The sequence below is a fragment of the Microcaecilia unicolor genome, chromosome 6, assembly GCF_901765095.1.
Source record: "Microcaecilia unicolor chromosome 6, aMicUni1.1, whole genome shotgun sequence".
In the NCBI taxonomy this organism is placed as follows: Eukaryota; Metazoa; Chordata; class Amphibia; order Gymnophiona; family Siphonopidae; genus Microcaecilia; species Microcaecilia unicolor.
This window is the reverse complement of record NC_044036.1, coordinates 264,815,495-264,840,688: the sequence shown is the minus strand read 5'-3', so window position 1 is coordinate 264,840,688 and position 25,194 is coordinate 264,815,495. Positions and strand designations below refer to the sequence as shown.

Sequence of the window (25,194 nt, the reverse complement as noted above, 5' to 3'; positions counted from 1 at the left end):
TTCCCTTTAGTATTTTTTTCTTCTGAAAATATAATCAGTAGAGGTTTGAAAGCTAATATAAAAAGGAGAGGGGGACAGTAGGCAACTTTGCCTTTTGCCCCTAGATGACGAAAAAGGTGGCAGAAGTATGAATTAAAAACAGAAAACAAAAAGATTATCTGTAGAACCAAACATGGGCAGTAAGTGGGCATTTACAAAATAATGAGGAAAAAGCCTCAAGAATCGCCCAGCTAAAAGCCATGGGAGCAAGAGTGCTTCATCATCTGCAAAAAAAACCTCCTTCAAAATGATTACAATATTTTAAGAATGAAAATCTTCTCAAAATATCTTAAAACAGTTCTTCAGAACAATTTAACCAGCTAGCAGTACTTAGCTGTAAAACATTTCCTTCCTCCAACAGGTAGACTGTGACCAATGGTGGCCAGCATTTTGTCTACCTGCATCAGGGTCAAACGGCCAAAAATCTGTAGGAGAGAAGAGAATATCAGTGACAAAAGTCTCACGATCTTTGCTACATCCAGCTGTTCATTCACACACTACTGCTCACTTAAACACCATTCAAGATTTGACAGGACTCAGAAGGAGTACTGAAAACAAAAATTCCCTTCAATGTAATGTAAAGCCTTCTTGGCATCCAGGAAGACCACACATTCTGATTCCCCCCCCCCCCCCCCCCCCCCCCCCCCATGCTGAGCAGCCTGTCACACATGACAAAAGGTTCTTGTATTGTCAGATGATGATCTTCCTTTTATAAAACCAGTCTGAGAGGGATAAATTAATTTAGGTACCACTTTGGATAGTCTGTCATTGAGGGGCCCTTTTACTAAGCCGCGTAGGCACATATGCGCATCCTATGCTCATCAATTTTGAACTACCGCCCGGCTACCATGTGGCCCGGGCTGTAATTTCATTTTTTACGCGCATCCGCTATGCTCGCTGGAAAATTTTCCAGTGTGTGGCGCTAACCGGGTGGTAATTGACATTGTATGCATGCTGATGATTAGCGCCCAGTTAATGCGTGAGACCTTACCGCTAAGTCAGTGGGTGGCGGTAAGGTCTCAGGGCCAAAATGGACGTGCACCAATTTTCATTTCGCTGCACGTCCGTTTTCGGCGAAAAAAAAAAAAAGCGGCCTTTTGTAGGTACGCTGAAAAATTAACCTGTGCACGTCCAATACACATGTCTATACCAGCGCAGGCCATTTTTAGTGCACCTTAGTGAAAAGATCCCTAAGAATCTTAGCATAATTTTTACAGTGATAATTTAAGAAAGAATTGGGTTTGTAATTTTTAACACACTTGGAGGCTCGTTTTCAAAGCACTTAAATTTATAAAGTTCCATAGGTTACTATGGAACTTTTTAAGACTAAGTGCTTTGAAAACATGCCTCAAAGGGTCATGACCAGGTTTTTGAAGAAATATTATTGTGGCTTCTGTAAAAGTAGCTTTACTATGTTTTCTATCTCTAAAGTCAGTAAATAGTTCCATTAATTTTGGAGAAATGTAAGAGGCCTCCTGTTGATAGAATTCTACAGACAGCTGTTCACCTCCAGGAGCTGTCATGGGTTTCAGAGATTTAATGGCCTTGTTTTGAGGTAACTGGTGGAGGGGAGGCTTTTCTGGATTACAGGAAGAGAGAGAATATGGGGGTTAGCCATCCTGGTAAGATAGCCCACATGGAGCTGCGTTAATCAGAAGGATGTTTGGAGCACTTGGAATGCAGAAGCGGCCCATAAGGAGCATTGTTACTGTCAAGGAGGTTTTCCAAGCAGCTGTGTTGGTAGGATCAATTTAAACTTTTATAGAATCTGGTTCTTTTTTGGGGGGAAGGACTTTAAAGTATATAGTAATAATGCTTGTATGCTCTGTCGAGCAGGGACTGTCTCTTCATGTTCAAGTGTACAGCGCTGCATATGTCTAGTAGCGCTATAGAAATGATAAGTAGTAGTAGTAGTGATGCTCATATCTGATTTCAGAAAAACTGTATTGGTGAGAACTCAGGTGTTGTGTCACTGCAAGACTGCAGCTTCATAAATGGAATTTCTGTGATGTCATCCAGGAATTTCATAGTTCCCATGCAGAGGGACCGAAATTTGATTTCTGGCTTAGGTGGCCTTCTCCTTGGGGTTCTGTGGAATACTGTGAAGGTGGCCATGGGAGGGGAAGCAGCCAATCATTGCACAATGGTGACACCACCTGACCAGATTTAGAGCGGTTTCCAGAATGAGCCTTGTTCTGGACTGAGGATCATCACTGAATTTAGTTATAGTTATAATTTTCCATTTGCTATAACACTAGGCTTAAATACATAAGATCACAGCAGTTTACATTATAAAAAGTAAACACAGGAAAAGAAATCCATTAAAAACAGGAAAGAACCTCACATATTTCAAAAGAATACAAAATTAATAACTGTCAAACAATCAAAACTGAACCTCATCCGACCTCTCCCTAATCATCCAGAAGGGTCAAAGTTCGGAGTGGATTATACAATAGGGGAGAAAATCCCTGGGTAATTGCAAATGAAGGTTCATGGCCCTGATTCTGGTTGAGATGAAAGCCCAAAAGAACAGGCAGAACCTATCAGGTCAAAAAATATATTTGAAAATAGTCCTTTTTTTAAACAGATATTGTTTGCAAAGCAGTGACCACCTACAATGATTACAGAGTTAACATATGACATATTTTTTAAAGATGTGATAGTCTCATGGCTGTTTAAAAGATGACTGTTATTCTTTTCATTGCAGGGCACTAAATGCCTGCTAGGCTTGTCAGTGAGAGCTCTATATCCTGAGAGCTGCATTTCATTGTATTTGCTTTATCAGTTTGCAAGATGATGAACAGCTGCTTTAAAATATGATTTTTGCAGTAGCGGCAAATGAATAGGGTCAATCAACTATTTGTGTGATGGAACTAAAAAGGATTATAGTTTTTGTTTTTTTTGCAAATGTTTAAATGTACAATTAAGTTAAAAACACTACCATCTCATTCTGAAACTAATTGTCTAAAAACTTTCATTTCACAAACTAATGAAAATCTTATTTTTAATTTTGGTTTTCCATTTTGTATTCAAGAGATCCATCCGGTCTTTTGCTAGTGATGACCGCCATGTTATGTTAAAACACTCAACCATTTACCCATCTCCAGAAGAACTTGAGGCAGTACAGAATATGGTGTCTACAGTGGAATGTGCCCTTAAACATGTGTCTGACTGGATGGATGAACTGAACAAGTCTGCTAAATCTGAGAAAGATGATTCCAAGAAAGAAGATTCTGCTGAGAGCAATAACAAGTGAGTGAGATACAGCTTTTTCGGCATTTACTCTGCCATGAAAAAATTGATTTAGCTTTTTGTATTCAGAACATCTTTAAATTTGATTTTCTTGAAACAGATACCTGCAGTTGATGTACCACAACCTTTAAAAAAAAAAAAGTGACTTAAAGAAATCTAAGATCTTGGTAAGGTCATGGTTACATAGGGGCTCATTTTCAAAGCATTTAAGACTTACAACTTTACATAGGTTACTATGGAACGTTGTAAGTCTAAGTGCTTTGAAAATATGCCTCACAGTCAACTCTAATCTTGGGTGATGGTCATTAATTAGAGAGTATTAATTTGCTATTAATAGAAATCCTTTATTGTGACTGTTTGCACTAGTTTGTCGTGGATGATAGTTAGGACTTGCAAAGTATGAAAGGCTTTAAGATGAAAATTAAGTTTGTTTTAAGTTATTCCTGTTTATTTTGCATGAATTTCAAAACTATTTGACTATAACTGGTGAATATATTTTTTTACCTCTAGTTTTCTTACGCAGAAAGAAATAGTCCAAAACTGAAGTCTCCCAGGAAATCATACTTCATTTAAGTTATGATATAGATTTCAACTGAGTCATTCTTGCACCATCTTTTCCATGGTGATTTGTTATTTAAAGCAGTTTTTTTTATTTTGAACAAGTTGTAGTTTTCCCTAGGTAGCCAAATTAGTGTTACCTACATTTGCAGGAACAAGAATGCTTCCCAGATTGAGAGCTCACTTGACTCGGGATCAGGCAACCTGAAGGGCAGAGGCCTGGGCAGTTTCTCTGTAGGATATCTGTTGGGCAGCAGTGTGGTCCTCACTCCATTCCTTCGTGATCCATTGAAGACTAGATGTGCTAGCCAGAGTCCACTTGGACTTTGGCAGAGCCGTTATTCAGGTGGCCTTGTTTTTCCTGCCTACTAAGTTTTGCTAGGGTATATCCCAGAAATTTAAGTTTAATTAGAACTTTACAGGACAAAGCATTTTATAAGTTATATAATAATTATAAGAACGAGAAAGGAAATCCATAAAAGATAGCAAAGGACTCAGTCACAGAGAACACATGTATCCAAAATAAAGTGTATAAAACAAGTTCAATTAAAAATCACAAAATTGATGCACTTGTTTTCAGAGTCAGGCTGCTGTCTAGAGGAGGGTATTAAAGGTAGGATTTTAACCTGGGATAGAGAAAGCTCTGACCTAATTTTAGGTAGTAAATTGTTCCATATGTTTGGAACTAGACAGTATAAAGCTGCTCTCCTTGTAGACTCATAATGAGCCAGCTTTGGGGATGGTAGACCAAACGATGAGAGTCAATAGAATGAAGGGCACAGAACGGGGTGTAAGGAATGATCACGGAGGACAAGTAGGAGGGCCTTCCTGTAAGTAAGGCTTTGTGTGTAAGGAGAAATATTTTGAATTGGACTCAGAATTTTACTAATGAATCTGCTTAAGAAGAGGAGTGATGTCATTTTTCTTAGCTTTGAAAAGTAATCGGTGAACGGTATTTTGTAATGTTTGCAGACATAATTGGAAATGGGGAAGGCCATTATAGACAATATTACAGTAGTCTAAATGTGAAATAATGAAGGCATAGACTAAAGTATGAAAGGATAGTAAATTCATATACTGGGAAATGGAACGGAGGCGATGTAACGAGTAAAATCCAGTGTATACTGTCTGTGAGATCTGTTTGTCAAAAGAGACACTACTATCTGTTGTGTTTGGTAATGAGCCATTGGACCTAGGCCAAGGCCTAAGTCAGACTGAGCCCATGCAACAAAGAGACTAAAAGGCTATGAGGTCCAGGGAGACCAGAGAGCACAACCAGGAAGGAAAGGTAGAACACTCATATTGGCTGCAAGGCAGAATTGGAACCCACACATAACAAAAGTCCAAGCGCATGGGCTACAAGGCCGAACTGGAACCCAAATAATCAGGAAGAAAGGAGAAAGGAACAGAACAAGGTCCTCTAAGAAAATATTAGGCTGAGGGTAAACCCACAGCAGCCAGGCAGCGCACAGTGCGCTCAGCAGAGCCACAAACAAAAGGTCAAACAGGCCAGTACACGCAGGCACAAACAGTAACTGAAGGGTTAAAGGCAAACCTACACAGAGAGACAGCACAGACTGTGCCTGAAAGCACAGACAAACAGAAGAGCAAGCTCTCACATACTCAATTGGCAAATTTAGTAAGTAAAGGGTTAAAGACAAACCCACACAGAGAAATGGTGCACACTGCGCCTGAAAGCACAAACGGACAAACAGATTCAGTAAGTAAAGGGTTAAAGATAAACCCACACAAAGAAACAGCTCACACTGTGCCTGAAAGCACAAGCAGAAGAGCAAGCTCTCAGACTCAAATGGCAGATTCAGTAAGGGTTAAAGACAAACCCACACAGAGAAGCAGCTCACACTCTGCCTGAAAGCAGAGACAAACCGCAGAGCCAGCTCTCACAGACTCAAACAGCAGATTCAGTAAGTAAAGGGTTAAAGACAAATCCACACAAACAGCTCACACTGTGCTTGAAAGCACAGACAACAGAAGATCAGTGAAGGCAAGCTCACAGCTGAGGAAATTGACCCCAGAGCGTCCAATACAAACAGGGGTACGCTTAAATATGGTCCAGCATCTGACATCATCTGCCTCAGACTCTGGCCCAATCCTTGACGTGGCCAATCAGGGCTGAGTCACTGCCGCTACCATGCTTGTCCCAGTAAGATCATGACACTATCAATCATAATGCCCAGGTATCTAAATGAATCAACTGTTGGAATGGGGAGATCAAATAGGAATAGGACTAATGACGGTTTAGGATGGGCTCCTGTAATCCAGCAGGTGGTAGTCTTGGCCTGGTTAAGGACAAGTTTGTGGGAGTGTAGCCATTGAGAGACTGAGGAAAGTGCTGTTTATAAAGGGGTTATGTCTGGAACTATACCTGAGGTTGGGAAAATTATGAGGATGTCATCCACATAGATGTAAAAGCAGAAGTTAAGGTTTTGCAACAAAGTTGCTAGCGGGCTAATAAAATTATTGAATAATAATGGCGATAAAATGGAGCCCTGAGGTACTTCCACAACACAAGAGAATCTTAAGTGATGTGGAAGTAGGAGTATGAATCGTATAATGATGGTGATGTGAGCTCTGCACACAACTAATCCACAGCCTCTGCGACCTGCCAGCTAGACAGCTTCTACTACATGCTCTCAGCTACAGCTTATTCTGCCTTCCCAATCTGGGTCGTGAGACAGTCCTCTGTAAGCACTTTACTGCTTGGAGTCTATACTGTCTCTCCAAGTCTATTACAGTTCTTTACGTTTCCCAGAGATATGTGCATATAACTCAGACATTTAGTATAGGTAAAATAACTTACATTGATCTACAGTATGCAAATAAAAGATATCTCACAGGATTAAGGTGAGCAGGAATCCGTAATACAGCATACAAGTCAGAGGCCAGGAACTAGGAACATATAGAAACAGCATCCAAAATCCTTACTGTCTGTCTTTAGAGCCCTGCCTAGCTGTAGAGCTTCCTTTGCATGAAAAAAGGCCAACAGTCCCAACAAAAGAGGTGAAAAGGCAGAAAGTCAAGGAGAAAAGGTGGAGGGGATAAAATGAGCTAAGAGAAAGGGGCGCCAAAATAGACAAAGGCACTCAAGGATATACCTCAGCCCTGACCATCCAAGGTTGGCTATCAGCCAATAGGGAAATCCCTGACCATATAGGGAAGAACTGGTTTCTGGCTGAGTTCTCTTTCTTTAGCAGAGAAAAAATGGTTTCTGGCTGAGGCCTCTTTCCTTATCAGATGGGAAGGAATGTGAGGAATCTGGTTTTACAGTTTACTAATGTTAGCTAAAATAATGTAATGCATAGGAATACAGTGTCCTGCCTAGGCAATTGCCTGGGCAACAGTTAAACTAGGTTACTGGACTAATAACATTACAAACTAGGATATATGTGTATATCTATATACACAGGTCAAAAACAGGTAATTTGGTATTCTCCGAGGACAAGCAGGCTGGACATCATCACGCATGGGTCGTCGTCCGCGACGGCCCAGGAGACCGGGAATTAAAAGCAAAACTTTTTAAAAGTTCTAGAAGCAACGTGGGGTGTGCGCGAGTGACTTCCCGCCTGTGACGCCTGCACGCTCCCCTCAGTTCTCTTTTTTCTGCGTCGCGAGGGGGTAGTGTTTTTTCGCTGCTCCTTTGCGTATTCGGCCCAGGAGAATTTTTTCGCGTTTTTTGCGTCCTCCTTCTTTTTCTTTAATTTTTTTCTTCCGTGTTAAAAAAAAAGCACACTTTTCCCCTTATTTTCTTATTTTTCCTCATCTTTTCTAAGTTTTCTTTCTTTTCGTTGCGGCCGCCTTCAGGCCGCTCGGCTGTGTTCCTTTTCCCTTTCTTCGTGCCCTTTTTTCTTGGCACAATTGAGTCGTTTAATTTAGTGGACGCTATTTTCCTGCCCATGTCATCGAAGACTTCCAGCGGCTTCAAATGCTGTACTCACTGCAACTGGGCCATCTCGTCTACCGACCCTCACGCGTGGTGTCTCCAGTGCCTCGGGCCCGATCATCTTCCAGCTGCTTGTAAGCTGTATAAGTTAATGAAGAAGAGGACCCAGGTGGCTTGAGAGGCTCAGCGCGAGTGGCTTTTTTCGGATCGGTCCGGTCCTTCGACGTCTGCATCGACATCTTTACCGAGGTCGGCGGTGTCGACGTCGAGGGAAGCAGCACTGAGAGTTCAGGTAATGGCTGCTGAAAGACCACTTTGAGCTGGGAGCAGCGAGGCATCGAGCGGTCTCCACCTGTCTCGAGGCCTACTGCTATGCAGGCCCCGGCCCTGAGGAGGCGTGAGGATTCTACGTCCTCCTCGTCGGTACCGAGGAGTGTCGATGACAGGCGTCGAGCAAAGGAGAAGAAGCACCGTCATCGATCTCCTCTTCATGGTACCAAGAGCTCCAGGGTGCCGTTGCGTCGGTCGTCCGGCAGCCTGGTACTGGCTCTCGAGCCCCTTCAGATTCTGGCACTGACTCCTGCACCGGCCCCGCAGTCTTTTCCGATGGCAGCTCTCGATGAGCGTCTCCAGGCCATTCTTCCAGGGCTTCTGGAAGGACTGCTCCGTCAGCCTGCTTCGGTACCGGAGGTGCTTGCGTCTCCCATACCTACTGCAGAGACGGCATCTGGCCCATCTCCTGTGAGGAGGTCCCCGCCCTCGGTACCCGAGCCGGTTATCACTCGGGTTGACTCTCCCTTGACGTCGGTGGAGGAAGCTTCGCCGGAGTCCAGGCAGGGGTTGACTTCTCGACATCCCTCACGAGGATGTCGATCCTCGAAGTCGAAGACAGGCTCAGGTTTGGGCTGCTCTTCAAGAGCTTTTGTCCGATACCGAAGAGGAGCACTCATGGGGAGAAGAGGAAGACCCCAGGTATTTTTCGGAAGAAGACTCCCAGGGGCTTCCTTCTGATCCTACTCCGCCTATTGAAGTTAGACAAGAGGAGCACTCATGGGGAGAGGAGGAAGACCCCAGGTATTTTTCGGAAGAAGACTCCCAGGGGCTTCCTTCTGATCCTACTCCGCCTATTGAAGTTAGACAATCTCCACCTGAGAGTCTTTCTTTTTCATCTTTTGTGTGGGAAATGTCTAAGGACATTCCATTTCCCATGGAGGCTGTGGATGAGCCCAGGGCTGAGATGTTTGAGGTTCTGGATTATCCTTCTCCGCCTGCAGAGGTTGCAACGGCCCCCTGCACAATACACTCAGGGAAATGATGTTGCGGAATTGGTCTTGCCCTCTCTCTAATTCAGTGGTCAACAAGAAGTCCGAATCCCAGTACAGAGTCCATGGTGAGCCTGTGATGGTGAAGGCCCAACTTCCTCACGATTCTATGGTGGTGGACTCTGCTCTCAGAAGAGCCAAGAGTACTAGAGACTATGCCTCGGCGCCCCCCGGGCAGAGAGTCTAGGATCTTGGATTCTTTTGGGAGGCGTACGTATCAGGCTGGAATGCTCGCCGCCAAGATCCAAACATACCAGCTGTACACCAGCATTCACTTAAGGAACGCGGTCAAGCAACTGTCCAGTTAACTTGAAGCTCTCCCTCCGGAGTTTGCTGAGCCTTTTCACCAGGTGGTCAGGCAGCAGAAGGCGTGTCGCAAATTCCTGGCCAGGGGGGCCTACGACACTTTTGATGCCGCATCCCGAGTAGCTGCTTAGGGTATCGTCATGCGCAGACTCTCATGGCTGCATGTCTCGGACCTGGATCAGAAGACCCAGCAGCGAATGGCGGATGTTCCTTGCCGGGGGGTTAACCTTTTTGGAGAGAAGGTTCAGGATATAAAAGAAAACAAAGAAAATTACCAAGAAACAGCTTGCTACCAAAATTTCTTTTAGAAAATCGACTGAAGGGGGAAAAAAAATCTTTAAATTATATTTACATGTTTTAAAAAGACTTGGAATTGTCTCTTCAGCCATCTAATCTCTCAGAAAGTTCGCTAAATTTCATGGGCAGCCATCTACCAGAAATGTTTCTCATATATTGTTTTAACAAGACATATGAAGTCAAGATCTATCATTATCTACAACACACCTAGGAACCTACAACACATCTACAACACCCTCAAGAAGCATCATGATGCTATGGATTCTCTCTCCCGCCGGACGCCTTCTGCTACTACCTCCTCCTCTAGGAGGTTTTTTAGAGGGAGGAGGAGTGCTCCCTATTCCTATAGTAGATGTAGGTACACTCCTACCTCTCGACAGCCTGTTCAAGCTCGCTCCCAGCAGGCTTGCTCTCGTCAGCGGCGTGTGCCAAAGGCCCCTTCGGCTCACCAGCAAAAACAAGGGATGGGTTTTTGACTGGCTCCGGAGCAGCATAACCGAGCTAAGAGTATCTGTGCCGGATGATCTACCTGTTGGAGGGAGGTTGATATTTTTTCACCAAAGGTGGCTTCTTATAACCTCCGACAGGTGGTTCTTCAAATAGTCCGGTTAGGATACGCTCTCAATCTGGAATCAAAACCTCCAAATTGCCCACCGGGAACTCAATCCTTCAGCTCCCAGCACAAGCAGGTACTTGCAGAGGAACTCTCCACCCTTCTAAAGGCCAATGCAGTCGAACCTGTTCCACCAGGGGAAGAAGGGCTGGGATTCTATTCCAGGTACTTCCTTGTGCAAAAGAAAACAGGGGGGATGCGTCCCAACCTAGACCTAAGGGCCCTGAACAAATTCCTAGCTTTCCCTGGGGACCCTTCTTCCCATGATTCAGGAAAGCGATTGGCTATGCTCTCTGGACTTAAAGGATGCCTATACTCACATCTCGGTGCTTCCAGCTCACAGGCAGTACCTTTGTTTCCGTCTGGGAACTCATTGCGAAGCAGCAGGCCATGTGTTTGATAATTTAAAATGCACAGTTTTGGAGTATTTACAACCAACTCAGAGAAGGGGTGATCAGAGACGTCGGTTACGACAAATAGAGCAGAAATGGATTTTGTATTTTAAGACAAGTGAACCAGATGGAATGAACATCAGGGTTGAATGGGCAGCATTTTTTTTGACCCAGGATGGTGGGTAGGAGCGATAATGTTGCTGTTGATTGGTTAATTCTTTAAAAAATGACGTATGGGTGAATGCAGTCCTGGGATTGGCCAAAACGTAGGGAGGAGCGTATCTCACTGATTGGTAAATGGAGGCGTCTGGTAACCAGTAATGTTCCTCGTCTTCGGAGTGCAGCAGAAGCGAGACAGGAGTTTATGTGTGTCCATGAGCGGCAACAGATGAGAAATATGTGAATCTTTAAAAGAATATCGAACCCCTGAAGCAGCAACAGCGAAACGGGGATTCCCTGTTGGGTAAAGACGGGTGTAACAGAGCCAGCTTTAAGAGAATGAAGTTAAGTGATTGGCAGTAGTCACACATTATTCGATTGTAAAGTTATATACAGATGTTATTCCTGTGAGTTGTGGATACATGAATTGCTCTGTAGTACCTTTTGAATATATTGAAGATTGTGGAGTTTTTTCTGGCGAAATGATGGTGCGCCGGGCCTACACCTTATAGTCGGTTAAGTTCTGGCTGGCTGGGTGACGATACTGAAGCCTTTTTCTCCACTTAAAATTATAAATTAAGAATAGAATCAGAATTGATACTATCTGGACTTGAGTTTTTCCTGTATCCATTGTGACGCACAGTGAGTGTGAAGCTGTGTTTCTGAGTTTCAAATTACATTTTAACAGCCAGACCTTTGACCATTCTTCTAGTTTTGTGGGTGCAGAAATCCAAAGGAGATGTACCAGATAGGAGGCAAGAGACAAAATGTATTGGAAAAAGATCAGTTTCTCTATCCTCATCTGCTGGTAGGCAGGGATAGCAACCCAATAGTTCAGGATGGTACAGCCAGACTAAAGGAAAGGAAATTAACAGGTATGAAAAAATGTCACCTTATGTAATACGTCTATGAAGTTTAATTACCAGTACAATAGATTCCAGATATTGAGGACACTGGTTAATCAGGGAGGCTGTTTATTTGGTCCAAATCCAGGAGAACAAAAATAAAACACATTTATAAAGTGGAAAGGCTTTGCTTAATTGGGCCAGTAATGTCTGCAAAACATCTTTGATGCATCACCTAACCCTGGAGTATAAATGGGCCGCTGTATTTGCGTTCACATGCTGCTGCGTGGTTTGTCACGTTCCATCTGTGGTGTGCACAGTAAAAGCGCCAAGGAAAGATCTAACACTTGCAGACAAAATTGCCTTGCTTGAAAAACTGAAAAAAAACAACTGCCAAACACCAGTCAACATCAGCTGGCAGAGATTACTGGAGTGCAAAAAATCCACAATAGTGCGCTTTGTACAGCAACAAGAGAAACTGATAAACAAATGGACATTGAGATACAACAGGGAGTTTCTCAAAAACAGAAGCGTGAAAGTAAAGATCCTGATGTAGAAGAAGCACTGAATCAATAGTTCTTAATTGTAACAGGAAGAGGTAATCGTGTGAGTGGACCAATATTAAAAAGCAAGTCAGAAGAGTTAGCTAGAAAACAAGGTCACAACAATTTTAAAGCAATAGATGACTGGTTGTCTTGGTGGAAATACAGGTTCGGGAGAAAGTTTGAGAGCAGATGATAAGGACAGTGCAGATGCTGTAAGTGCTGAACAACGGAAAACCACAAAACTTACACATTAGCTTTGTAAATTTTGTGTGGATGGCATCTACAACGCCGACAATACAGGGCTATTCTACTGTGTCACACCTAATGGTTCCGTGACCTATAAACACACTACGCTGTCGGGATCAAAGAAAGCGAAGGATCGTGTCACAGTGCTATGCTGTTCCAACATGTTGGAAACTGATAAACGCAAGCTGCTTGTTGGAAAAAGTACTAAGCTGCGGTGTTTTAGAGGGATCAGTATGGAAAGTTTACCTGGTCTGTATCATGCTAACAAACATGCATAGATATTGGAAATTTTTAGAAACTGATTAATAAGCTGGGAAATTGAATTACAATGGAGGTCTAGGAGGATTGTGCTTGTCCTTGATAATTGTGCAGCGCACCCACACATTGTATATTAAGGCAATGGAGACAGTCCTGTAACTGCTGTAGAGACCTGTGCTGGTTTTGTCAAGCAGCAGCAGTCAGTGAAGAGAGCTCGTTAAGGTACGCTTGATCGAGATCTCCAACATTAATACAGTACTGTGCTGTTTTCATTGAGCAACTTTTCTTTTCTTTTATCTTTTGCATTACAGAATAAATGTAACATTTTAAATTATACTGTACTGCTTTTCTTTTCTTCAGCTTTTGTATTTAACGATAAATGAGAAATTTAACTTTTAACTGGCACTACTACTGTACTCATTTTTTGAGGTACCCTGACAACTTTGTTTATTTGGGGGCAGCCATTTATTCGTAACAAAGTACTGTGTTCCTGATGTGTCCCAGTTAACCAGAATCCACAGTATTTGAATATATGTACAAATTAGGGCTGTTAATCACAGTTAATCACATGATTAAAGGACCAATATCTACTTCTCTCCTGCCCCCAGGTCTCACATCTCTTTATCTTCCCTTCCTCACTTCCATCCATTGTCCAGCATCTCTCCCCTCCACCCCCAGGTCCATTCTCTCTCCCTCTCTCTCCTTCAACCCTGGGTCCATTATCTCTCTATCCTTCCCTCCCTTCCATTGGCCAGAATCTCTCACCTCCCCCCTTGCATGGTCTAGTATCTCTCCATCCCCACCCCATCCTTGGTCAGACAGCCCCTTCCCACACATTTACCTTAAAACTGCTCTTCTCTTGTTCCCTGGCAGTGATACTTATTTCTCCGAGGACTTGTTCTCACTGACGGGTGACGTCCACGGCAGCCCCTCCAATCGGAATCTTCACTAGCAAAAACCTTTGCTAGCCCTCGCGCGCCGATGCGCACCGCGCATGCGCGGCCGTCTTCCCGCCAGAAACCGGCTCGTGCCGGCCAGTCTTCTTTTGTCCGCGCTCGGTACGGTCGTGTTACGCCGTTCGCGCCCCTTAAGTTGACCTCGCGCGTCTCTTTTGACTTTCGCTACAAAAAAAAAAAGAAGAAAAAGAAGGATTTCAGAAGAAGACCTTTTCGGTTTTTTTCCCTTTCCTCTATTTCCAGTTTTTGCCCCGGAAAGTTTCTTTTCGTCTTCGGGGTAGGCCCTTTTCAGGCCTCGGGTCGAATTTTTTCTCCCCCTCTTTTTGGTGCCTTACGCAATCACGAGTTTTGATCTCGCTGGCGTGATTTTTCCGCCCATGTCATCGAAGTCTCCCAGCGGCTTCAAGAAGTGCACCCAGTGCGCCCGGGTAATCTCGCTCACTGACAGGCACGCGTCGTGTCTTCAGTGTCTGGGGGCTGGGCACCGCCCGCAGGCCTGTAGTCTGTGCGCCCTTTTACAAAAGCGGACTCAGGTAGCGAGATTGGCCCAGTGGAACGTTTTGTTCTCGGGCTCTTCGTCGGCATCGGCACCGGGAGTATCGAGCACATCGACGTCGACAGCGTCTAGACCTCCGTCCTCGGCCGTGAGTGCATCGAGGCATCGACCCTCTGCATTGGGGTGAGACATCGGAAGGCTGCGTCGGCGTCGGTGGTACCGGGACCTCCACTTCTGCTGATGTCGTCGGACGGTGGTGCTTCGACTGGAGTGCAGGTGAGGGCTGTCCATTCCCCTGCTGGTGGCGGTGAGCCTTCGGGTGGGTCTCCCCCTACCCTGAGGGCTCCTGCGGTACAGCCCCCCCCGAGACCGACCTTCTTCGGCCTCGGCCCCGAGGAAGCGACGGCTGGATTCTACGTCCTCCTCGTCTGTGCCGGGAAGCTCCGAAGACATGCTTCGTTCCAAAAAGTCGAAGAAGCATCGACACCGGTCCCCTTCCCGTATCGGCACCGAGAGCTCTGGGTCGCCGAGGGAGTCGGCACCCAGTAGGCATCGGCACCGAGAGGACCGCTCACCCTCTGTTCAAGAGGTGTCGATGCGCTCCACCTTGGACAGCCCGGAACAGCCTCCACGCCCGGAACAGACTCTGACATCGACGCCTGCATCGGCTTCCACGTCTTTCTCCACAGCTGCTCTGCACGCGAGTCTCCGGGCCGTCCTCCCAGAGATCCTGGGAGAGCTGTTGTGCCCTTCCCCTCCGGTACCGGGGGTGCTTGCGCCTCCGGTACCGTCGAGTGAGGCGCCGGCTGGCCCCTTGCCCGGGGTGAGGTCTCCGACATCGGTGCCGCTTGCGGTACCGACTGTGGCCGCCTCCCAGGAAGGCTCCCCGACGACGTCGGCGGAGGGAGCTTCGCCGGTGCGGGCGAGGGAGTCTACCTTTCGACACTCCCACCGTGGCCGTGGTTCCACGGAGTCGAGCCGGGCACGGCTTCGGACACAGGTCCGTGAACTTGTGTCTGATACCGATGGTGAGGCCTCGTGGGAAGAGGAGGAGGACATCAGATATTTCTCTGACGAGGAGTCTAATGGCCTACCTTCTGATCCCACTCCCTCCCCTGAAAGGCAGCTTTCTCCTCCCGAGAGTCTGTCTTTTGCGGCCTTTGTCCGGGAGATGTCTACGGCCATCCCCTTCCCGGTGGTTGTGGAGGACGAGCCCAGGGCTGAAATGTTTGAGCTCCTGGACTATCCTTCTCCACCTAAGGAAGCGTCCACAGTACTCAAAAAGACATTGCTGGCGAACTGGACCAAGCCATTAAGTAATCCCCACATTCCCAAGAAGCTCGAGTCCCAGTACCGGATCCATGGGGACCCAGAGCTGATGCGCACTCAGTTGCCTCACGACTCTGGAGTTGTGGATTTGGCCCTAAAGAAGGCTAAGAGTTCTAGGGAGCATGCTTCGGCGCCCCCGGGCAAGGACTCTAGAACCTTAGACTCCTTTGGGAGGAAGGCCTACCATTCTTCTATGCTCGTGGCCAAAATACAGTCTTACCAGCTCTACATGAGCATATACATGCGGAATAATGTGCGGCAGTTGGCGGGCTTGGTGGACAAGCTCCCCCCTGAGCAAGCCAAGCCATTTCAGGAGGTGGTCAGGCAGCTGAAGGCGTGCAGAAAATTCCTGGCCAGAGGGGTGTATGACACCTTTGATGTTGCGTCCAGGGCCGCTGCTCAAGGTGTGGTGATGCGCAGACTCTCATGGCTGCGTGCCTCCGACCTGGAGAATAGGATCCAGCAGCGGATTGCGGACTCGCCTTGCCGTGCGGATAATATTTTTGGAGAGAAAATCGAACAGGTGGTAGAGCAGCTCCACCAGCGGGACACCGCTTTCGACAAGTTCTCCCGCCGGCAGCCTTCAGTTTCTACCTCCACAGGTAGACGATTTTTTGGGGGAAGGAAGTCTGTTCCCTACTCTTCTGGTAAACATAGGTACAATCCTCCTTCTCGTCAGCAGCGTGCGCCTCAGCAAGGCCCCTCGGCTCCCCAGCAAAAGCAAGGGACGAGCTTTTGACTGGCTCCAGCAGAGCATAGCCGACATCCAAGTGTCAGTGCCGGGCGACCTGCCGGTAGGAGGGAGGTTGAAAGTTTTTCACCAAAGGTGGCCTCTCATAACCTCCGATCAGTGGGTTCTCCAAATAGTCCGGCAAGGATACACCCTCAATTTGGCCTCAAAACCTCCAAATTGTCCACCGGGAGCTCAGTCTTACAGCTTCCAACACAAGCAGGTACTTGCAGAGGAACTCTCCGCCCTTCTCAGCGCCAATGCGGTCGAGCCTGTGCCATCCGGGCAGGAAGGGCTGGGATTCTATTCCAGGTACTTCCTTGTGGAAAAGAAAACAGGGGGGATGCGTCCCATCCTAGACCTAAGGGCCTTGAACAAATATCTGGTCAAAGAAAAGTTCAGGATGCTTTCCCTGGGCACCCTTCTCCCCATGATTCAGGAAAACGATTGGCTATGCTCTCTGGACTTGAAGGACGCCTACACGCACATCCCGATACTGCCAGCTCAGACAGTATCTGCGATTTCAGCTGGGCACACGTCACTTCCAGTACTGTGTGCTACCCTTTGGGCTCGCCTCTGCGCCCAGAGTGTTCACGAAGTGCTTGGCTGTTGTAGCAGCGGCACTTCGCAGTGATAAATTATCCAAAGTCCCATCTTCTCCCAGTGCAGAGACTCGAATTCATAGGAGCTCTGCTGGATTCTCGGACGGCTCGTGCCTATCTCCCAGAGGCGAGAGCCAACAACTTGTTGTCCCTCGTCTCGCGGGTGCGAGCGTCCCAGCAGATCACAGCTCGGCAGATGTTGAGATTGCTGGGCCACATGGCCTCCACAGTTCATGTGACTCCCATGGCCCGCCTTCGCATGAGATCTGCTCAATGGACCCTAGCTTCCCAGTGGTTTCAGGCTGCTGGGGATCTAGAAGACGTGATCCACCTGTCCACGAGTTTTCTCAAATCCCTGTATTGGTGGACGATTTGGTCCAATTTGACTCTGGGACGTCCTTTCCAAATTCCTCAGCCATAAAAAGTGCTGACTACGGATGCGTCTTTCCTGGGGTGGGGAGCTCATGTCGATGGGCTTCACACCCAAGGAAGCTGGTCCCTCCAGGAACGCGATCTGCAGATCAATCTTCTGGAGTTACGAGCGGTCTGGAACGCTCTGAAGGCTTTCAGAGATCGGCTGTCCCACCAAATTATCCAAATTCAGACAGACAACCAGGTTGCCATGTATTACATCAACAAGCAGGGGGGCACCGGATCTGGCCCCCTGTGTCAGGAAGCCGTCAGCATGTGGCTCTGGGCTCGCCGTCACGGCATGGTGCTCCAAGCCACATACCTGGCAGGCGTAAACAACAGTCTGGCCGACAGGTTGAGCAGGATCATGCAACCTCACGAGTGGTCGCTCAACTCCCGAGTAGTGCGACAGATCTTCCAAGCGTGGGGCACCCCCTTGGTAGATCTCTTCGCATCTCGAGCCAACCACAAGGTCCCTCAGTTCTGTTCCAGGCTTCAGGCCCACGGCAGACTGGCATCGGATGCCTTCCTCCTGGACTGGGGGGAAGGTCTACTGTATGCTTATCCTCCCATACCTCTGGTGGGGAAGACTCTGTTGAAACTCAAGCAAGACCGAGGCACCATGATTCTGATTGCTCCCTTTTGGCCGCGTGAGATCTGGTTCCCTCTTCTTCTGGAGTTATGCTCCGAAGAACCGTGGAGATTGGAGTGTTTTCCGACCCTCATCACACAGAACGAAGGGGCGCTTCTGCATCCCAGCCTCCGGTCCCTGGCTCTCACGGCCTGGATGTTGAGAGCGTAGACTTTGCCTCTTTGGGTCTGTCAGAGGGTGTCTCCCATGTCTTGCTTGCTTCCAGAAAAGATTCCACTAAGAGGAGTTACTTCTTTTTATGGAGGAGGTTTGCCGTCTAGTGTGACAGCAAGGCCTTAGATCCTCGCTCCTGTCCTACACAGACCCTGCTTGAATACCTTCTGCACTTGTCTGAGTCTGGTCTCAAGACCAATTCTGTAAGGGTTCACCTTACTGCAATCAGTGCATACCATTACCGTGTGGAAGGTAAGCCGATCTCAGGACAGCCTTTAGTTGTTCGCTTCATGAGAGGTTTGCTTTTGTCAAAGCCCCCCGTCAAACCTCCTACAGTGTCATGGGATCTCAATGTCGTTCTCACCCAGCTGATGAAACCTCCTTTTGAGCCACTGGACTCCTGCCATCTGAAGTACTTGACCTGGAAGGTCATTTTCTTGGTGGCAGTTACTTCAGCTCGTAGAATCAGTGAGCTTCAAGCCCTGGTAGCCCAGGCCCCTTACACAAATTTCATCATAACAGAGTAGTCCTCCGCACTCACCCTAAGTTCTTGCCAAAGGTTGTGTCGGAGTTCCATCTTAACCAGTCAATTGTCTTGCCAACATTCTTTCCCCGTCCTCATTCCTGCCCTGCTGAACGTCAGCTGCACACATTGGACTGCAAAAGAGCATTGGCCTTCTATCTGGAGCGGACACAGCCCAACAGACAGTCCGCCCAATTGTTTGTTTCTTTTGATCCCAACAGGAGGGGAGTGGCTGTGGGGAAACGCACCATATCCAATTGGCTAGCAGATTGCATTTCCTTCACTTACGCCCAGGCTGGGCTGGCTCTTGAGGGTCATGTCACGGCTCATAATGTTAGAGCCATGGCAGCGTCGGTAGCCCACTTGAAGTCAGCCACTATTGAAGAGATTTGCAAAGCTGCGACGTGGTCATCTGTCCACACATTCACATCTCATTACTGCCTGCAGCAGGATACCCGACGCGACAGTCGGTTCGGGCAGTCAGTGCTTCAGAATCTGTTCGGGGTTTAGAATCCAACTCCACCCTCCTAGGCCCATGTTTATTCTGTTCCAGGCTGCACTCTCAGTTAGTTGGATAAATTGTTAGGTCAATCTCAGTTATGTCCTCGCCGTTGCGAGGCCCAATTGACCATGGTTGTTGTTTTGAGTGAGCCTGGGGGCTAGGGATACCCCATCAGTGAGAACAAGCAGCCTGCTTGTCCTCGGAGAAAGCGAATGCTACATACCTGTAGAAGGTATTTTCCGAGGACAGCAGGCTGATTGTTCTCACAAACCCGCCCGCCTCCCCTTTTGGAGTTGTGTCTTCCCTTCTCTTTGTCTTGCTACATATGAGACTGGCCGGCACGAGCCGGTTTCGGGCGGGAAGACGGCCGCGCATGCGCGGTGCGCATTGGCGCGCGAGGGCTAGCAAAGGTTTTTGCTAGTGAAGATTCCGATTGGAGGGGCTGCCGTGGACGTCACCCATCAGGGAGAACAATCAGCCTGCTGTCCTCGGAGAATACCTTCTACAGGTATGTAGCATTCGCTTCGCTGTCTGCGACTTGTTCCAGCACTTTGCATATAATCTGTCCCACTCCTGTGGAAACAGGAAGTTTCATCAGAAGGAGTGGGATGGGACAGAGGGAAAGCTTCATTCCTTGTCATCAAGCAGATGAAGCATTACGTATGGGTTGTGTCTATCAACCAGCAGAGGGAGATAGAGAGCACTCAACTTTTCTCAGTGCCTCATGGCCAGCTAGTTCCACTGCCTCTTCAGTATTCTCTACCTCCCCAAGCAGGGTGGCTGCAGCTTCTTCGAGCTCCATCAAAAATCTGCCTGGGGGTGGCTCCTGGCTTGCCAGGGTGTTCGAGGCTATAGCAGCTTCACTTTGAAGGCACATAGGTCAGCCCTTTCCCTGCCTTACCCATGCCCCAGTGGATGTGGACATATTAGCTTGCTTTTCCCTGTCCTTTCCCACTCAGTGGATGCAGGCACATTGGTTCGCCTTTCCATGCCTTTCCCACTTATTTGAGTCTCCGGAGTGTTTTTATTTACCTCTTTTGCCTCTGCTTTCCTCACAGCGTTAAAAAAAAAAAAAAAAGCGATCTTGGAAAAGAGGTTTTTTTCTTGAGATTCTTCTGCAGGACCGGAGCTGTGACACTCAGTCTAGTGAGGTAAGAGTGTTTTCTGACTCCTCCGGGGTGGGCCGCGATCGGGACGTTTTTGGCGCGAACCGCCAGTTTTGAATTTTACCGCCGTTTTCGGCTGTGGCTGCGGAGACTGTAAAGCGCTGTTCTAAATGTGGCAAGCGCAAATCAGCAGCGGGGCTCTGTAAATCGTGCTGTACAGATGGTAGAGCCAGCAAGAGCATGGCGAGCAGCGATCTTTCGTGCTCTGAGCTGGCAGCGGATGCCAATTTTGATTTTCCACATGGCGCGGCCTCCTTTGCGACGGAGAGCCCTGAATCCGGGGGGGGGGGGGGGGGGTCCTCTGAGTGAGGCTAATAGTAGAGCTGATAGCCCTGGGCAGGATCCGGGCACCCCCCTTCCCCCCCCCCCTAACCCTAACCCCCCCCCCCCCCCCCTCCCCCCCGTGGTCGGGCTACGAGGATTCTGAGGGGTCTGGCAGAACTTCTTGGGCTGAGGAGCCAGAGTCCGGTGTAGAATTGCTACAGGAGCTTGATGATCCGTCTGCGGTGAGGATTTTCCACCGCGAGGAGCTGCCAGCGCTTATTTCAGATGCCTTACAAGCCCTCTCGATTGAAGATCCTAGGAGTGGCACAGCCTCCTCGGTTAATCCAAGGATGGCTAGTACCAGAAAGCCTGCTCGAGCCTTTCCTTTGCATGACTCCATCCAAGAGCTTATTTCGGCTCAATGGGCTGACCCCGAGGGACCTTTGAAGGTTGCCAGGGCTATGGGGCAATTATACCCTCTGAGTGAGGAACATTTGGCTCGCTTTGCAATGCCTAAAGTGGATGCCCTGGTCACGGCTGTGACAAAGAGAACTACCCTGCCTGTTGAAGGAGGTGTTGCCCTGAAGGATATTCAAGACCGCAGGCTTGATTCAGCTCTGAAGCGGTCCTTTGATTTGGCAGGTCTCACTGTTCGGGCGTCTGCATGCAGTTATGCTGCTAGAGTCTGCCTGGCTTGGTTACAGCAGGCAGTGGAACAGCCCGGTGATGGAGCAGAGACCTTATCTGAAGTGGCTCCGCGGATGGAGTCGGCCTTGTCCTTTTTCGCTGACGCCCTTTATGATATGGTCAGAGCTTCGGCTAAGCAAATGGCTGTAGCAGTGGCGGCTTGCCGCACTCTTTGGCTACGACATTGGGCGGCAGACATGGCCTCTAAGCAAAGGTTGGTGAAGTTGCCCTTTCAAGGCCTTCTCCTGTTTGGTGAGGAGCTGGAAAACATTGTTAAAGGCCTGGGGGATTCCAAACCTCAGCGCTTGCCCGAAGATAGGCCGAAGCCTTCCTCTAAGGGTCGGGTGGTCCGCTCCTCTTACAGACCTCGCTTCCGTAAAGCTAGAAGGTACCACCCGGGGTGTGCTGCTGGGTTCACTTCGCGTGCCCTCTTTCAGCAGAGAAACTCCTTTCGCTTGGACAAACATTCCGCAGCTGCCGGTTCAAGGCCTGGAGTTCAGGGGCGACCCTCTCAATGATGGTGCGCCGGCCCCCTCCTCATTTCCTGTCATCGGAGGTTTTCCCTCTTTTTCGAGGAGTGGGCCAAAATCTCCGCAGATCAGTGGGTCTTGTACCTGATCAGAGATGGATACCGAATAGAATTCGATGCCCCGGTGAGAGACGTGTTTGTGGAGTCCCGATGCGGTTCTGCTGCCAAATGGGCGGCAGTAGAGGAGACTCTGCACAGACTGTGCCAGGTAGGAGCTGTGACCCCGGTGCCTCCCGCCGAACAAGGTCTAGGCCGCTACTCCATTTACTTTGTGGTGCCACGAAAAGGCGGGTCTTTTCGCCCGATCCTGGACTTAAAAGAGCTAAACAAGTCCTTAAGAGTATGGCATTTTCACATGGAAACCCTGCGCTCCGTCATTGCGGCGGTACAGCCAGGAGAGTTTCTCACGTCTCTGGACCTGAAAGAAGCTTACTTGCACATACCAATTTGGCCCCTGCACCAGAAGTTTTTGCGGTGTTGGGAAAACATTTCCAGTTTCGGGCCTTGCCTTTTGGCCTCGCCACAGCTCCCCGAACCTTCTCCAAGGTAATGGTGGTAGTAGCTGCCTTTCTCAGGCGAGAGGGTATCCGGGTTCCCCCGTACCTAGACGACTGGCTCATCAGAGCAGACTCAGAAAAAGAGAGTCATCTAGCTACAGCCAGAGTGGTTTCAGTCCTTCAATCTCTGGGCTGGGTCGTCAATATGGCCAAAAGTTACCTGACCCCCTAGCAATCTCTAGAATATTTGGGGGCCAGGTTCGACACAGCCTCGGGCTATGTGTTTCTTCCCGAGCAAAGGCGGTGCAAGCTTCAGAATCAGGTCCGTCTGCTCCTGAGGATGCCCTGCCCGCGAGCTTGGGACATTGTCCAGCTGTTGGAATCGATGACGGCCACCTTGGAAGTGGTGCCATGGGCGAGAGCGCACCTGAGACCTCTACAGTATTCTCTACTTCAACGATGGTCTCCAGTATCTCAGGATTATCAGTGCAGACTTTCTTGGCTCCCTGCGGCCCGCCTCAGTATGGAGTGGTGGTTCTCGGACAGCATGTTGCAGCGGGGAATGCCGCTGGCGCTCCCCGATTGGTGCCTAGTGGTGGCAGATGCCAACCTGAAGGGCTGGGGCGCACATTGCCAGGGGAAGCATGCCCAGGGTCTGTGGACGCCCGACGAGTCGGAGTGGTCTATCAACCGCCTGGAGTTGAAAGCGGTGTTTCTGGCTCTTCTGGCCTTTCAAGTGACCCTGGAAGGATTGGCTGTCCGAGTGATGTCGGACAACACGACAGCAGTGGCCTACATAAATCAACAAGGCGGCACTCAGTGCAGAGCTCTAGCCGCGCAGGCCGAACAAATTTGCCACTGGGCCGAGCTGCATCTACAGTCTCTGTCAGCAGCTCACATTGCAGGTCAGAGCAACGTGCAAGCCGACTATCTAAGCAGGCATCAGATCGATCCAGCGGAGTGGGAACTAGCAAACGATGTATTCCTGCATATGTGCCAAATGGGGCAAGCCAGTGATGGATCTTATGGCGACCAGTTCCAATGCCAAAGTCCCATGCTTCTTCAGCAGACAGAGGGATCCTCGCTCTGCCGGGTTGGATGTCTTGGCTCAACCCTGGCCCCTGGGCTTGCTGTATGTCTTCCCTCCGTGGCCCTTGATAGGGCGAGTGCTCCTGCGGATTCGGCTGCATCCAGGAGATGTGGTGCTCATCGCCCCGGATTGGCCTAGGAGGCCTTGGTATGCGGACCTCCGACAGATGCTGTTGGAGGCTCCTTTTCCGTTACCTCTGGTTCCGCACCTGTTGTCACAGGGTCCGGTGGCCATGGAGGACGCCTGCCGCTTTAGTCTTATGGCATGGCGATTGAGAGGGCGCAATTGAAAGATAAAGGCTACTCAAATAAGGTAATTTCCACTCTCCTGCATGCCCGTAAGTGCTCCACTTCCATGGCTTATGCCAGGATTTGGCGCCAGTTTGAAGTCTGGTGTGTTTCAAGAGCGCTTTCTCTGTTGCGGGCTCCTGTCTCGCCGATTCTGGACTTTTTGCAGTATGGTGTACACAAAGGCTTGGCCTATAATTCGCTGCGGGTGCAAGTGGCAGCATTGGCCTCCCTGCGTGGCAAGGTTGAATGCGTGTCCTTAGCTGCTCTAAAAGATGTGTAACGGTTTCTTAGAGGGGTGCTTTGGCTCCGTCCTCCCGTGCAGGCACTTTGTCCAGCTTGGAACCTGGGGTTAGTATTGAAGGCCCTTCAGGGGGCTCCCTTTGAACCGCTTCGGCGTGCTTCAGAGAAAGATTTGACACTGAAGGCTGTCTTTTTAGTGGCCATTACCTCGGCGAGACGGGTGTCAGAGCTCCAGGCGCTGTCCTGTAGAGACCCTTTTCTGCAATTCTCAAAGTCGGGGGTCACGGTTCGGACCGTGCCTTCCTTCATGCCTAAGGTGGTTTCAGCGTTTCACCTAAACCAGCCTGTTTTTTCTTCCCTCCTTTGTTGAGGAGAAGTTTCCAGGTTCATTTGGGCAGTTGCACCTTTTGGATGTGCACAGGACTCTGTTGCAGTATCTGCGAATTACAAATTCTTTCAGGACCTCTGATCATCTTTTTGTGCTGTTTGCAGGTCCGCGCAGAGGGTCTTCAGCGTCTAAAGCCACTATTGCCCGTTGGCTCAAAGAAGCTATCTTTTCAGCATATTTGCTGTCTGGCCGGGCTCCGCCTGAAGCCTTTAAGGCACATTCCACAAGAGCGATTTCCTCTTCCTGGTCGGAAACTGGAGCACTGTCTCTTCATGAGATTTGCAGTGCTGCAACATGGGCTTCTAAGCTCTATTTCGCCCGACATTACAGGGTGGATGTGGCTGCCAGGAGGGTTGCGCGTTTTGGAGCACAGGTGGTAGCGCGTGATGTGGCTTGTTCCCACCCTATTTAGGGATTGCTTTGTTACATCCCATACGTAATGGCTTCATCTGCTTGATGACAAGGAAGGGAAAATTAGATTCTTACCATGATAATTTTCTTTCCTTTAGTCGTAGCAGATGAAGCAATGAGCCCTCCCTGTATGATTGTCTGTATTGCAGTGATTCTGATTTTAGGTGCTGTTCTTGTTTCCTGAAGTTATATTCCTTCCTTGGGGAGTTGGAAAACAGTCTTCAGGATTCTTGTTATAGTTACAGGAGGATGAGTTCATTCCCTCCAGTTCATGTTTTGGGAGGATGAGTTTATTCCCTCCAGGAGGATGCAAGTATTCCCTCCGTTTATACAAAGTGGAGGACGAGTTTATTCCCTCCAGGAGGATGAGCTCATTCCCTCCTTTTTTGAGTTCATGCCCTTGTTAAGGGGCCATCGTTCGCTGTGAGGAAAGTTCATGTTATTCCCATTGCGGTTTGCCATACTGCTTTGGAAGCTTCAAATACTGAAGAGGCAGTGGAGCTAGCTGGCCATGAGGCACTGAGAAAAGTTGAGTGCTCTCTATC

At 48.4% G+C, this 25,194-nt stretch overlaps 1 protein-coding gene across 7 annotated transcripts in view; it reads left to right on the top strand.

Moving 5' to 3' along the window:
* STRBP (spermatid perinuclear RNA binding protein) overlaps positions 1-25,194 on the top strand; it is a 482,484-nt gene that overhangs the window by 135,265 nt on the left and 322,025 nt on the right. For all 7 annotated transcript variants that reach the window (XM_030207341.1, XM_030207340.1, XM_030207342.1 and 4 more), the window contains one exon: positions 3,074-3,291. In XM_030207341.1, the coding sequence (XP_030063201.1) occupies positions 3,074-3,291 (218 nt within the window). The remainder of the gene's footprint in view (positions 1-3,073; positions 3,292-25,194) is intronic.